At 39.8% G+C, this 15648-nt stretch overlaps 1 protein-coding gene across 1 annotated transcript in view; it reads left to right on the plus strand.

Annotated features, from left to right (window-relative positions):
* The window catches only part of LOC124615417 (cartilage oligomeric matrix protein), a 394327-nt gene that overhangs the window by 263385 nt on the left and 115294 nt on the right, over positions 1-15648 (plus strand). Inside the window, exons 4-6 of the mRNA XM_047143289.1 lie at positions 5492-5645; positions 7862-7894; positions 13679-13746. Of these exons, the coding sequence (XP_046999245.1) occupies positions 5492-5645; positions 7862-7894; positions 13679-13746 (255 nt within the window). The remainder of the gene's footprint in view (positions 1-5491; positions 5646-7861; positions 7895-13678; positions 13747-15648) is intronic.

Below are 15648 nucleotides of genomic sequence, written 5' to 3' on the forward strand. Positions count from 1 at the left end.
GAGGGGCAGCGACCCTCCCCCCCCTCCCCCCCCCCCCCCAAAGCACCATCTGCGAGACATTGGTTTATGGACAGTAACATTCTTGAAATGGACTAGCCTGTCCAGAGTCCTGACCTGAACCACTGGAACACTTGCAAGGTGAGTCAGAACGTCGACTTCACTCAAGACCTTGGTATCCAACATCACTACCTTTTCTGGTTGCGGTTCTTGAGGAAGATTGAACTGCCTTTTCTCCAAGCACACTGCAGGCCGTCAAAAAAAGAGAAGTGGAGACACACCTCATTATGGTGTTCGCATATTTTTGATGAGGTAGTGTATGGTTATGTTTCACAAGCTACTACATGCTCGCAAATAGAACAGTGATCCAGAAAGTGTAGAATAAATTACTGTATTTCACTTCTGTGATAACAAACCTGTTAGGTCCTCAGACTAACGTCTTTGGTCAGCAACTACGATCTTCAGATCTGTTATAAACATGTTCTAATGTAATGGAGCCATATTGACATCATCAAATGATAAACACAAAATCAGCGCCAGCATCGTCACAGATATATATATAGTATGTACTAGAGTCATCGTATTAATAGTGCTACTGTTCAGGACATGTTTTGAAAACAGATCTGAAGATGGTCATAGCTGACCAAAACCGGTAGTTTGAGGATCTAACAAGTTTTTGATCATAGACGTGAAATTTAGAAATGTATAGTTATGCTGTGGGTACCTATTCGAATCAGTATGTAACGTATTCAGGTAGGTACAGTGGTATATTCGCAGACGTTAATTTGATTTGTAATCTAGTTTCCAAGTTTTTTACTACTCCTCCGCCTTTTCTTTCTTTTTTTATCGAATCATCCGATGATGATTTATTATAAGACAAAACTGGTAGTGACACCATTTGAGTGACCCGAGGCTGAATTGTAAAATAATTGCATTTGTTGCCCATTATGATAACATTTTACCGTGATATGAGATCAGATGCTATGTGCTCTGTATGTTCTTGTGCATTATCTTAATCGGCAGAAATACCGGACATTTGATAGGGTAGCGATTGCATTGTGCACTGAGGTGACAAAATTCATGGAATACCTCCTAAAATTGTGTCGGGCCTCCTTCTGGCCGCTGTACTGCAGCAACTTGACTCAACTTGACTCAACAAGTTGTTGGAAGTCACCTGCAGAAATACTGAGCCACACTGACTCTATACCATTTCATAATTGAGAAAGTGTTGCCGGTGCAGCATTTTGTGCAATGAAGAGACCTTGTAACACTTATATCGATTATAAGTAGGTTTATACTATGTAACTGTGTATCTGCTATATCTGCAATTACGGAGTGTGTGCTCTGTGTTAGTTAAAGTCATTGATTTCTGACAGGAAATTTAGAGTTTTATAATTATTTGTTAAAATAATAAATTTTTATAATATGTATATGTTTATGAGAAAGACAATGTTTATTGGAAGCTGGTTCGTGCTTAGGGCATTTGTATCTGTATTTGTAATATATACAAAAGATGTAGGGAAGTCCCTCCGCAACGGAAGTGGCATGGCGCGATGTCAAAGGTGGTTTTGGCGGTCGAACTGGGCGGCTTCTTGGTGTGAACGGTACGCAGTATGTGGCTAGCAGTAGCACGGCACACTTCGACGGTGCTAAGAGAGACAACTGGAAGCCGCTTTGCAAAGGATTTTGTCCGGGATGTGGATCTGGCCATTATTTGGTATTGTCGAGAAGTAGGAATGATTCTAATATGTTGAAAATCCCACGCCAAGAAGAGATTTTATAGAGCATTCAAACATCAAGAGCCATGAGTACAATTAGCCGCCATGTCGCCTGCCACCAAAACTTCGCCACTGCTTTACTAACTTCATACATACATCTATGTATATGTGCGTGGACCAGTTAATTTGTGTGTGCGTGGTTTTAATAATAATCCAAATACTATAAATCTGTGTCTGGAACCATATCTTCTATCCTGATCACGAACCTATGCAGGGTCCTCTCCTAAGTACTACTAAAACCGAGTATCCTGTTTTAAATGAACAGTTCTTGTATTCAAGTGTTTCAAAGAGATTTTTTTTGTTAAATGTAAAAGGGATAGTAAAAGTTGAAGGTAAAACCACAAAAGTGGAGTTAGATAGGATTTTTCTAAAGTACTCTTAGTTTATTGCAAAGTAGAGTTTTGCAGGAATACAGTGCCAGATTGTGTAAATGTTATTGTCTAAAATACCTGCTTCATAGGTGGTAAATAAGATAAATAAATTAAGCTCATTTTAAAGGTAGTAGTATTTTGATTTCTATCATGAATGGTTCCTTTTCCGAAGTTAATTGAGCTCAGTGTTGGATTTTTTGTCCTGCAAAGTAAATTGTGGACTACTCCAAGTGAAGTGAAGGAGTAGCTTTGTTTGAATTAGTCTTTTTTACTGAAATAATCATAGACTTTGACTAGTGACAGTATACTAGTTTGTGGGTCCCCATCATATTCTCCACATATTAGAAAGATAATTGGACTATTACTGATGCTAAGGAAAACTGATATATGAAGAGGAGTATAAGCAGTGTATTTATGACATTATTTACCTGTATCTTTATTCGTGTTTTCCTCACGTCAGTTGAGATAGAAGCTCCTCATGTCCAAATTTAGTTCTACTCTTCATGCAGTAACATTTCAGTATTGGTTTAAGTAGTGATTTTGAGCGTAGCTGTTATTAGTACGAGCTTGGTGCGAATTTGCATTCCATAATTACTGGTGTGTGCGTTATTGACAACTGCTGCTACTCACAGCTCAAAGTGCCCTGAGTCAGTTTGCATCCTGTGCACTATTCAAAGGGAAATATCAACGGAAGTAACTTAAATAACCAATGTTCAATTTTCTTAAACGTATATTTCCAAATTAATGTGCCTAATTTGGCTGGCGACCGTTCGTTTTTTCATTCACATATGATTTTTACCACTTTCATTAACTTCCAAGGTTAAAGTCCGTTTAGTTTTTCTGTTAATTTCACTATACTCAAAATTATAGTACAATACCTTTGTCCATTAGATACAGGCTCAGTCAAAATTCGAAATCCTCTCAGAGGGTAACATTAGCTTGTTTCACGGTACGTTTATTCATCATACGTGTAAAGTTAGTGTCATATGTGGCTTTTCCCATGACAGGACTTAATAAGGTTCGGTTGTTAGCGAAGAGTGACTTATAAAACAGGCAAGCGTTATAATCTCTCGTTTATGTCCCATAAAGGCTCGATGGGTAGCCAAATCATTCGCTGGAACTGTCAGAGCATTCTTCAAACCAACTGAGGCCTGTGACATGGGTCATTATCATTCACAAAAAATTCAATCGTTATTTGGGAATATGAACCCCATGAATGGGGAATGCAGTCAATGACCCAGTCCATTGCACGTAAACACAGCCAACACCATTATGGAGCTTACTTTCCAGTCGTCTAGGGTCTAACCGATATGGTCACGTGCCCAGGAGAGGAAATACAGGCAATGTACTGTTAGCAAAGCAACTCGCGTTGGTCGTCTGCTGCCAAAGCCCATTAATGCAAAATTTCGCCGCATTCTCTTTCTGCGGTTATTTCACACAGTGTGTGAGTTAATAACCAGCATCAAAACCGATATACGGATTAGTGAACACAGGGTTTTCGTAGCGAGATTGAATATTGTAATCCCCAAATCCTCGAAAAAAGCGAAAAATATACCTATTCAAAAAAGCAGATAAAAATTCACTTGACGCCTTCCTGAGAGACAGTCTCCACTCATTCCAAATCAATAATACGAGTGTAGACCGGATGTGGCTTAAATTCAAAGAAATAGTAACGGCAGCAATTGAGAGTTTTATACCAAATAAAGTAACAAACGACGGAGCTGATCCTCCTTGGTACACAAAACGGATTAGAACAGTGTTGCAGAAGCAACGAAACAAACTTGCCAAATTTAAACAGACGCAAAATCTCCGAGATTGGCGATCCTTTATAGAAGCTCGAAACTTTGCGCGGAGTTCAATGCGAGACGCCTATAACAGTTTCCACAACGAAACTTTGTCTCGAAACCTGGCAGAAAATCCAAAGAGATTCTGGTCGTATGTGAAGTAAGTTAGCGGCAAGAAACAATCAGTGCCTTCTCTGCGCTATAAACAATCGAGATACTATCGAAGACAGTGCTGCCAAAGCAGATTTACTAAACACAGGCTTCCGAAATGCCTTCAAAAAAGAAGACGAAGTAAATATTCCAGAATTCGAATAGAGAACAGCTGCCAACATGAGTAACGTAAAAGTGAATATCCTCGGAGTAGTGAAGCAACTTAAATCGCTTAATAAAAGCAAGTCTTCTGGTCCAGAATGTATACCAATTAGGTTCCTTTTGGAGTATGCTGATGCATTAGCTCCATATTTAACAATCATATACAACCGCTCGCTCGATGAAAGATCCGTACCCTAAGACTGGAAAGTTGCACAGGTCACACCAATATCCAAGAAAGGTAGTAGGAGTAATCCACTAAATTACAGGCCCATATCGTTAACGTCGATATGCAGCAGGATTTATTGTGTTCGAACATTATGAATTACCTCGAAGGAAACGATCTATTGACACACAGTCAACATGGGTTTAGAAAACATGTAACAGACCTACTAAGGAGACTGCCTACACTACGCTTGTCCATCCTCTTTTAGAATACTGCTGCGCGGTGTGGGGTCCTTACCAGGTAGGACTGACGGAGTACATCGAAAAAGTTCAAAGAAAGGTAGCACGTTTTGTATTATCGCGAAAAAGTGGAAAGAGTGTCACAGAAATGTGACAGGATTTGGGCTGGAAATCATTAAAAGAAAGGCGTTTTTCCGTTGCGACGGGATCTTCTCACGAAATTCCAATCATCAACTTTCTCCTCCGAATGCGAAAATATTTTGTTGACACCGACCTACATAGGGCGGAACGATCACCGCGATAAAATAAGGGAAATCAGAGCTCGTACGGAAAGATATAGGTGTTCATTCTTTCCGCACGCTATACGAGATTGGAATAATAGACAATTGTGAACTGGTTCGATGAACCCTCTGCCAGGCACTTAAATTTGATTTGCGGAGTATCAATGTAGATGTAGGTGTTGCTTGTCTGTTAACGTTGACTAGTCTACGCAAACGCTGCGGCTCTCGGTCGTTAAGTGAAGGTTGTCAGCTACTGCGTTGTCGTGGTGAAAGCTAATGCCTGAAATTTGCTATTCTCTGCCCACTCTTGACACTGTGGATCTTGAAATAATGAAATTCGTAAAGATTTCTGACATGGACTGAACATAAATCACCTTAGTACAAATGAGAGCTCCCCCAGTGCACTACCATTTTACGTCTCGCTTATGCAAAACTTCCGCCACCTGTATATGAGCATATCACTATCGTATGACTTCTGTCACCTAAGTGTATGTACACCAAACGCCAATAATAAAGACAAACAGCCAGCTGCCCTGCTACAGTTTGTGACTGACTGGTGTGTGCAGTTCCGGGAGCGGCGCTACGTGCTGGAGGTGGACGACAGCATGGGCCTGCGCTCGGCGCTCAACCGCAACAACTGCCCCGAGCAGCAGGCCTCCAACATCATGCAGGCCATCCAGCCGGTGCCCAACGACATCACGCCCAACATCATACGACGCAGTGAGTATACGGCGCCAAGTCTTTCCCACTGCTGACTGTCGCTAAGGCCGGTATTACACTATCAAATTTCTGGTGTCAAATATCTTTGTCAAAGATATATGATGGTGCAATAGGGAACTTTCTCAAATGTCGTCCAATATTTGATCAAATCTAGGGCCTCGCTGCAGATTTGATCAAAGAAGTCGCTTGTCTTCTGTTCACTGCAATGTGACATGTTACCACATGGAGCGCTGCATCGCTGCATTCTGTCGTCTGTAATGTTTTTATAAACATTGCCAGTAAATACAATTGGTGTGTGCCAACAACTACAAAATTAATAGAGATGTATGAAGCTGATAAGGCGCTTTACAACGTGAGGCACCCTGAATACAAAAATAGATTACGAAGATTGAAGACCTGACCTGACCTAACCTAACCTAACCTAACCTAACCTAACCTAACCCTCTCCTGTAATGTGTTACAGTGAGCCTGTCTTCTGCAGATGTTGCAGTTCTTAAGTGAATACTGTTCATTGTGATATGAGGATACACTTCGTTGACCACATACAGAAATGTATTCTCATCCATTCCTAAGTTATTGATGTACGACTTGACGTCCGCCACTATAAGCTCATGTAATAAGTTTTGTTGAATGCTTTTATCGTGTCGTCATAAAACCCACGGCTTCACCCAGGTATGTTTCCTTGTTTTCCACCGCTTCTCTTTCGCATGTGCACACAGTGCAATTGTGGTACGTGCAACTGCTGCGGTTAATAACAAGTTGTTGTTGTCAGCCATCTTGAACTTTGACAAAAAATATGATGACTGTGATACCCCTTCTAGCGCTACGTCAAAGATCTTTGTCAAATATATTTGACGGAATATTTGATCACATCTTTGATAAAATCTTTGACAAAGAAATGTGATAGTGTAATACCGACCTAAGCACAAACCACACAGCTGAAAAGCCCCTCCCCCCCCCTCCCCCCCGATGACGATCAAACAATTTGTCAAACAAATTTCGTTTGTTTGTCTAATTATTTGGCATTGTGTTGCTTTGTTTGATGTGTTTGTCAAACAAGACCTATGACGTGCTTGAGAGAAATTTTGATCAAAGGCTGATTTGAAAAACAAGTTCTACCATTTACGCTTGCAGTTGTCAACAACAGTCAGTTGCTTGCTTCTTGACGACAGATTGTACCAATGTTGTTAATTCGCCATGCATTTCGAGCTAAAAAGACTCTTACGGCAGTTTATCTCTTTCTGTCGAGAGTTTCTACAATTTTTTAAACTTAGAACAAAAGACTAAATGCATGCGAACCAAAGTTCAAAGGCCATTACCAAAATGGCATCTGCATCTTTCTCATCCAAATATTAAACAGGAAGACATAATGAAAAAATCAATATTCTAGGCACGACATATATGCGAAAGTGCAGAAAAATAATATTGTCTTTTAATACTTCATTTATTGCTTTACGAGATTCCACAATAATGTAATTAAGTGTATGATGTGCAATGCAGCATAAAATTTTACATCATCGAACTCTGTTCCAGTTGGCAGACATCTCAAAGTTATGGATAATCGTTGAGAAACTGTAACAGATTTTCACATAGCTGTATTCTTTTAGATTGTGTGGACGAATTACCTCTAACAAGTTATTAAAGGTTTGCTTGCCTGTTCCGAGAAAGTTGATGTGATCATTAGGTTTTGACTGCAGTGTTTTTTTTTTTTTTTAGCCGAGTTTCGTGGTTATATTTATCTCTCAGTTTCAACCATCCCAAGGACCATCATTTTGCTTCCTTTTCCCTCTTTATACAAAGTGCTATAGTCAACCCAAAACATGATTGATTTGCATTGGTAGCCATTCCCACCAGTGCCAAAATACAGACGTGTGCAGAACATGAGGACAAAAGTAATTTTCTTATGACGTGTCACTGCCAAGTAACATAGCTCAATGAAATTTGGACCATAAATGGTAATACTCCGACAGTATAGTACAAAAGGTAACTGAAAGAAATAAGCAGTGAGACAAACTGGAAAGAAGTTTTATTCAGAGACAATAATTATAGTGAAGTTACCACGATTCTCACTATATCACTATATCAGTTTATAGCTATCAAGAATGTGAACTGGTCCCAAACAAATAACTTTCTATTGTGGAAATGTATCCTAATTTATGCAGCAAAATTAACTAAGTATATATGACATTTGAATTATTTCTTTTTCTCTTTTTCAGGTGACATTCCAATATCGCACTGTGATGACAGAGGTAAGCATTTTTACAATTTGTTTTACATAATCGTTAAGTGATGAAAATGAAATACCCACTCACTTTTCAAATCTGCCGTTTTGGCGGAATTGGTCATTAGTTAGTTAGTTAGTTAGATGTTTTATAGGCTACTTTATGATGTATGATAATGATGTGTAATAAGTCAGTTTACACATCAATAAATTTGAATTTAAATGTGGCTCAATGCTGACCACTTTCAGACCAGTTAACATATAAAAAATTTAGTTTACTAACAGAGATAAGTACAAGTTCCTTTATAAAAATGAAATAGAAAAATTTCCCTAAAAGGAACTTTTATAGCTCACTTTCAAATTTTGCTTTGTTATCCGTCAGTCATTATACACCATTAGTTAAATCATAAAAGATTGTTATCAACATAATTAATCCCTTTCTGAGCTAAAGCCAGTTTGAATGAAGGTTGATTGCATTTTTTCTTCTTGTATTTTAATAGTACATATAATTATTCCTTGTAAATCCTAACCGATTGTATACAACATATGTTATCGAAAAATATAAATACTGTAACACGGTCGTTAAAATAACTGACTCTAAAGAAAGCTCTTCTCATGACGAACTTGGGCGAGCACTGGAATAATTTTCTTACTGCATGTTTCTGTACTTTGAAAACAGAACATAGTCCTATGGTATTGTTGGGTGAACATACACAAAATACGCTAATTTGCGTATTTGTTTCTCGCCAATGTTGCAATGACACGGTGTACGAAAGTAGCTGAAAATATTTGTGTAAAAGGCAGCAGAATGCGTTATTTATGCAGAGATTCAAATGTCATTAGAGAACAGTCCTTTAGAGAAAGACAGACAAAAGTAAAAACTCGGCACTTCAGTGTCTCTATTTTCTTCTTCAGTGACTTGTAATTATTGATGACCAACATCAATGTTGATTGTACACAAATTTCTGACTGTAATCACGCACCTACATCTTGACATTTACCTACGTTTATTTTCTGACATTTAATCGAGCCCCTATTAGTATATACCTAAATCCACAAGTTCTGTATATAATCTTGCCTTATCTGATGTAGTTTCGTCCACAGTTGCAGGTCCGCAGCTTCCTTTAATGTGTGAGGTAAATTAAGATTTCAATAACAAAGAAAAACTTAACAAAATCGTTATTATCAACATACCATATCATTACTCAGTTTGAAGTGATATAGCCCATACTCTTCAGCACAACTGAGACAGCACTTTTGCAATGGTGGTGTGTAACATCATTGTTATGGCATCAACAACACTGTATGTCTCAATTACAACAAGTCTTTTAATCCAAATTATGTTCTACATACTTTCAAATTATGACGAAGGCTAATTTTGTGGAAGATTCATCAAAATAGCTACTGTGGACCATCATAGGTTACCAGTTCTAGAAAGGCTAAAGACACAAAAACAAAATTCACTACAAAAATAAAATGGAACAGAAAGCAGATACGGATATCAAATAGTTATGTGTGCTTACGAAAGTATGAATTTGTCAAGGCAAAGTATTTTGAAAGTTCTCCATTCTCTTTATTAATGTGATGATTAATTAATAATAGCTGAGTACCTGGGACTACCCCAGGCATTTATTCCTCTATTAGTCCATCTCCCCATTCTCCCTGCCTGTGATCATTTCTTACTCCCACCTCTCTCTTTCTGTCCGTCCCTGCTACCACCTCTATCAGTCTATCCATTCTCTGCCCTTTCTCTGTCAATCTCGTCCTCTCCCTCTCAGTACCCACCTCCTCCTCACCCTCTCCCTATTCAACCATACCCATCTGCATAGGCCCCTGGAACACATTCTGATGCTACCCACACAACATACCTGTTATGCAGGACAGCTTAGATTTCAGGGGCTACCAACCTTTCCATCCCAAGCCCTATTAGAGCTAGGTGGTTCTTACACCAACAGTACATCTTCCCAGACAATAAGTAGTATGTGTACCAAATTTTGTAGAAATCAATCTAGTGAGTTAGGAGGAGATGTGGAGCACACAAACATACACATACACCCACTTTAATATATGTATATTATTCATTACAACTCCATCTTATAAATGAAACTAGTCCATGTATCGAGATATTTTGACCTTTTACTTCGACCAAGATTCCTTACTTCTTTTTATGATTTTAAACAAAGTGTAACAAAATAAATAAAACAGCACTTTCGTAGAACGCTTGGTGAAATTAGTTCAAGGAAGCTATCCCCTCCAAGCCCTGTTATGTCATTACAAGTAACTGCTGCTTCTGACCTTCAATAAATGTGTGTAATGCTTAACATAATTTCTAAAAAGGAAAGCAAAAGCAGAGACTGAGAGCTGATAGAGCAAACTGAAGTAAAACGATACGCATGAAAAGAGACAGACGATTTCAATCAATTTAATGTTATGGCCAGAACTGTCTGTTATGCTATACTAGAACCAGTTTTTATTACGTGACAATCTAGGTTATGATGAACAAAAAAAAAAATCCCTTATCTGGAACAATAGATTAGGTGCAGAGCGAGTGTTTGTATTTCAACAGAATTATTTCTCAATCTCTCTTGCAGTCGCCAGGCTATTAAGGTCCTCTTCACACGGCGTGTTTCACTCTTCATCGAGAAATGAGCAGTTGCCTTGCATGAACAGCATCAGATGCACAGGTTTCGCTTCATTGTGCGTTTTCTCTGAACTTCTGTTAAACCTCCCTGAGGAGACTGTAAAATCACACACACACACACACACACACACACACACACACACACATACACAAACACACACACACGCTCCACAAAATGATAAAAGAAAAAGTTTTATCGTTTAGTACATTTTCGCTGTTCATGCAAAAAAATGGTTCAAATGGCTCTGAGCACTATGGGACTCAACTGCTGAGGTCATTAGTCCCCTAGAACTTAGAACTAGTTAAACCTAACTAACCTAAGGACATCACAAACATCCATGCCCGAGGCAGGATTCGAACCTGCGACCGTAGCGGTCTTGCGGTTCCAGACTGCAGCGCCTTTAACGGCACGGCCACTTCGGCCGGCGCTGTTCATGCAGTACAACGTTAGCACCAGAAATAACATTTTAATTTATCACATCTTTACTACCAACTCTACTTTCAACACATTTTGCGGACAGTATTCACATGTACCACTGAATGTATCTGCAAAATTATATCGTTGTACGACGCATAGTTCAGCAGATGTGACGTCATAGTCATTTAGATGCGTGAAAAACTAGCGTAAATTGCCCAGACTCTATTCGTCCAGTATTTCATAATGAGAACACCTAACAAGCTCCAACGAACTTCAAGCACAATTTCAACCTTTTTCAAACTTTTTCGCTCTTTCATTCTTAACGTCAAATGTTTAACACATTAAGCCCTTTGTAAAGTACTAAGACGTTGGTGTTGTTTTACAAATGGGAGTTCGATTCTTTAAAGAATCGGGGGTTTACTGGTGACTATTAAATGACTGCATCTAGGTCATTTTTGGCCTGCATATTGATCAACTGCCCCCCCCCCCCCTTTGGTACTTCCATGTTGCTCGCTTGGACTCCGTGACACTGCCGAAGTAAAAACACTGAATTTGGGAAGCTGTTTTCACACAGATACTTATGAAGTTTAATGGGACATTGCTCTACGCAATTTATCAGCTGAAGCAATAATTTTGATAACATAATACCTGAGTACCAACAGATGACAAACACAAGTCGCACAAAGTAGGACAACAACACAGCAGATTTGTGTTGGAAACCCTTGTGTTCACCATTATTCTGGGTCAGTAAACTGACTGGAAGGCCTTAGTCTACGTATTTCACAATTTACTAATGAAATTCCGTTAAACTGTCCAGGATTCAGTCTGCACTAAAATCAACAATACGTTTTCATGCTCTGATGTCCTACATTTTAGAAATCACTTCAGGTGCTTCGGAAGTTCTGGTTACTAGTGTCTCAGATTGTTCATTGATGTTTCATATTCTGAAGATTTTTGTCTCCTCACATGCCTACAGAACCTAAAGCTAAATAAAGAAAGTAGCGACAATCTTTTGCATCTGGATGGCCGACAGTTGAGTACGGCCATCGGTCAGTTGGACGTCTCGTCTTACGTGGTAACCACTTTGGACCTAACTAGCATGTGACAGAAGCGGGAGAATTGATCTAATTAGCTGTTATCTTAGTGTATAAGGGTGTGTGAAACATACAGACTCATGTTATATTAATTTAAGAGCCTAAAAAAGCGTATCAATTTTTCTGTGGACATCTGCTCTGCTAGCCTATGTGAAGTAAACAGACATTTATCTTATTGTGGAGTAGTTAACAAGGAACATTATTTAACAAGGACAGCACATGTTTCTGGGTAGCGGAGTTGATAGAATACTCGATTTCAAATTCCAGGGCCACAAGATCAATTCTCACTGAGTGATTTTTTTCTCCCGATTTTACTGTCATGTTGAGTTTTCTTTATTCATAATAGATTTGCGTAAGAGTTATAAATTCCACATCATATTACATTTTAGTACCTATTTTCAATTCTTAGCTTCATTTTACATCTGAGCAATTTGAGATGTAATGTAACGAAGATGTTAAAAATTTACATTCATGCCTCATGTGGCTCATATTCTGAAGTTTCTCAGAAACCATTTAACAATTTTCGACCACATTGTTCTTCTCACATAAGTCGTTGAACACAATAATTTAACGTGTTCCAACTGTCTCCATTGAGCCTGTTGTAAAACTGTATGTTTTTGACAAAGAGAAAAAAGTAAACATTGCCGGGAAGCTAAGAGAAAAGTAAAAGACCAGAACATGGCGTTAAAATGAAAGACCGTTCTGTTTCCGCCTTTTAAATCAAATTAATTCAGCAACAATTAAGTCCTTCCGTATCAGCTGCATTCTGTAAACACAATTTTCTGGTTGTTCAAGTTAATGTCGCCGACGAACAGAAAAATTGCAAATTGGAAAGCTGTTGAAGATAAACATGATGATCCTGTGCTGTTCATGAACGTTATTACGCTGTTTGAAAACCGAGATAAGAGGTGCCTGGAAAACATCAGTAGTTCTACCAACAATTACAACTATTAAAAGAAAACAGTAGTAGTTCTTGAAACAACCACAGCAGTTAGCAATCAAAATCATCTTCTGAACGAAAAAGCTTCCACTGCGTTTTATGGTGCAGGTTTTCAAAATATGACCTGGATAACATTTTCATTATGGTTCGAGCAAAAAACCCGGTTCCAAAAGAACATGTATGAGAAATGCGATAATGCTATTTTAAGAGGCAGTCACCAAGAGGTCAATTTACTTCATATATTTTTGTTTAGTTATGTAAATGCAAAAAGAGACAATATGCAATATATTGGTATGTAGTGAAACACATGAGGTAAGATCTTGTAAATTAAGTCATGCCCTAATCGATCGACACTTCAGAGATTACGGGATGCTGTTTGAAACTTGTTCTAATCTACTCCCTATCATACTCCTTAAGTTTATTGTTGAGCTTCTTGTGTTTCCCGCTCTCAGTTCACACAGATCGAATGATGCATTATCTGTACTGCAGCTCACCAACCCAACATAGGCATTGTTCAAATTTTAACATATCCTTACCGTATTTTTTCTCTGAGAAAAACAAGATGCGAGAAATTGGATCCCATACGTAATATTTCAAATCAGTTTAGATGATACTGTAACGTTGTTATATAAGTTTAAATGTAGTATCTCAATATTTGAATAGTTATTTATCGGTATTGCAATTCCTTAGTCAGTCACATGTTTCTTTCACTTTTTCAGCAATTGTTGAAACACTTACCGAACTCGCAACGCTAATTAAGAAGCTTAGAGACGAAATCGAGCGGCAGGTAAGTGTAAAAATTTTGCAATTAGTAGCACAATAACTTTTTCAATGCAGTGAGTAATCTTGTACTAGTGGAAACGTAAAACGTTAAATTATTTAAAAGCATTATATATGATATGAATATACTGCTTCAAGACAGCTTTGCTTGTATGCATTGTATTGTATGTTAACCGAGGGCCTAGAGGCTCTGCGGCTCTGTCCCCGCCGCAGCTGCAGTGGTCCACAACCCCACGACGACTACCGCAGTCCACTTCACCCCTCCGCCGCCCCACACCGAACCCAGGGTTATTGTGCGGTTCGGCCCCCGGTGGACCCCCCCCCCCCCCCCCCCCGTAACGTCTCACAGCAGACGAGTGTAACCCCCATGTTTTTATGTTTTTTGTAACTGAGGCGGAATCAGGGGAACCAGCCCGCATTCGCCGAGGCAGATGGAAAACCGCCTAAAAACCATCCACAGACTGGCCGGTTCACCGGACCTCGACACAAATCCGCCGGCGGTTTCGTGCCGGGGACCAGGCGCTCCTTCCTGCCCGGAAAGCCGTGCATTAGACCGCACGGCCAACGGGGAGGGCTTCAGCTTTGCTTAGTTATTGCTTTATTGACAGAACTTCCTGTGCTCTGAGTAACGTGTTTCGAAATTCCCGAAAACACGGATAGGGAGTGGCTTCGCTCGTGATTTATGATTATATAGGGAGCTCATTGGAGTATTCAGCGCTGACAGAATGGTACAGGAGGCCCAAACTGGGAAAGGTGTAGGCTGGGCTACTCTTTGTCCAGAACGTCCTCTTCAAGGGCGACAATTGGAATTGGGAAAGGAAGTCCGGCTTCTGTTTTCGACGCCTAACACCAGGTAGAACTGTAGAATAACTGTTGGTTTCCAGAGAGCCTGCTCTTTGCCCCGCCTTCTCACTGAGTAGCACTTCTCTCATTTGTTTAACTAGGCACCGTCTGACGTGCAGCGAGGGCCACCGCGCTTCTATGGCGCTCAGTGGTGCACTCCCGCCACCGGTGGCGCAGAAGCGGCACAGGCCTACCACTGGCGTAACATTGCTTCCAAACGCGACTTTCACAGGACGCCACTCGGTGGTGCCGATGGCCGGCCAAGTAGCGGGTAAAGCCGCACGTTAACTGTCGGCCCGTGACGTTTTGGGACTGCTGCTCATTCTCATTTGGTAGTAGGGTAGTTAGCCAGAGATGAAAGTCTATACAGAAGATTTCGTCTTTGAAGCTGAAAACATTCATCGATATGCAACATGGAGTGTGAGAAATATTCAGATAACTAGCAGAAAATTAAAGCAGACGTTCTTCAGAAAAGACGACGATTGGCGAGCATCACTTACGTTTCGTTCCGCTTGTATTGGGTCTGTTGGTATGTCCACATTACACACAGTTACTCAGAATGTATTCGAATCTGTATCTGTGTCGATACCGAGCAAGACTGTGCTAAACAGAGCAAGTTTTTATAATGTCTTCAGCAAATTCTGGAGATACATTCGAAGGTTGAGCACACACTTTGAACTCTTTAGTAAGAATTCCAAAAACACATTTGACATATCTTCCAACCCCTAAAGGGACTGTATCTGAAAAGTTTTCGAAAAGAAATTACAGACTGCCATGCGCTCAGCGTTCGGCTCGTCAGCCAGCACTCGTGGCAACGACACTCACCTGAAGAACACTTCACGTATTTCTTATCAACAGAGGGGATTGTGTGCACAGATCCCGGAAGTGCCAACTACGGAGGCGACATCTTTCATATCGCATCGGCAACCCTCTAAATCAATTGTCGCCATTCGTGTGACTATGTTGTCGGCGTGACTGGTATAAAACCGAGGTCGTTTTTGTTCGTTATCACACGACGCTCGGTCTTCTTTGAACTATCACACCCGCGAACGCACTTTCTTCAGAT

The sequence above is a fragment of the Schistocerca americana genome, chromosome 5 (genome assembly GCF_021461395.2).
Source record: "Schistocerca americana isolate TAMUIC-IGC-003095 chromosome 5, iqSchAmer2.1, whole genome shotgun sequence".
Taxonomy (NCBI): domain Eukaryota; kingdom Metazoa; phylum Arthropoda; class Insecta; order Orthoptera; family Acrididae; genus Schistocerca; species Schistocerca americana.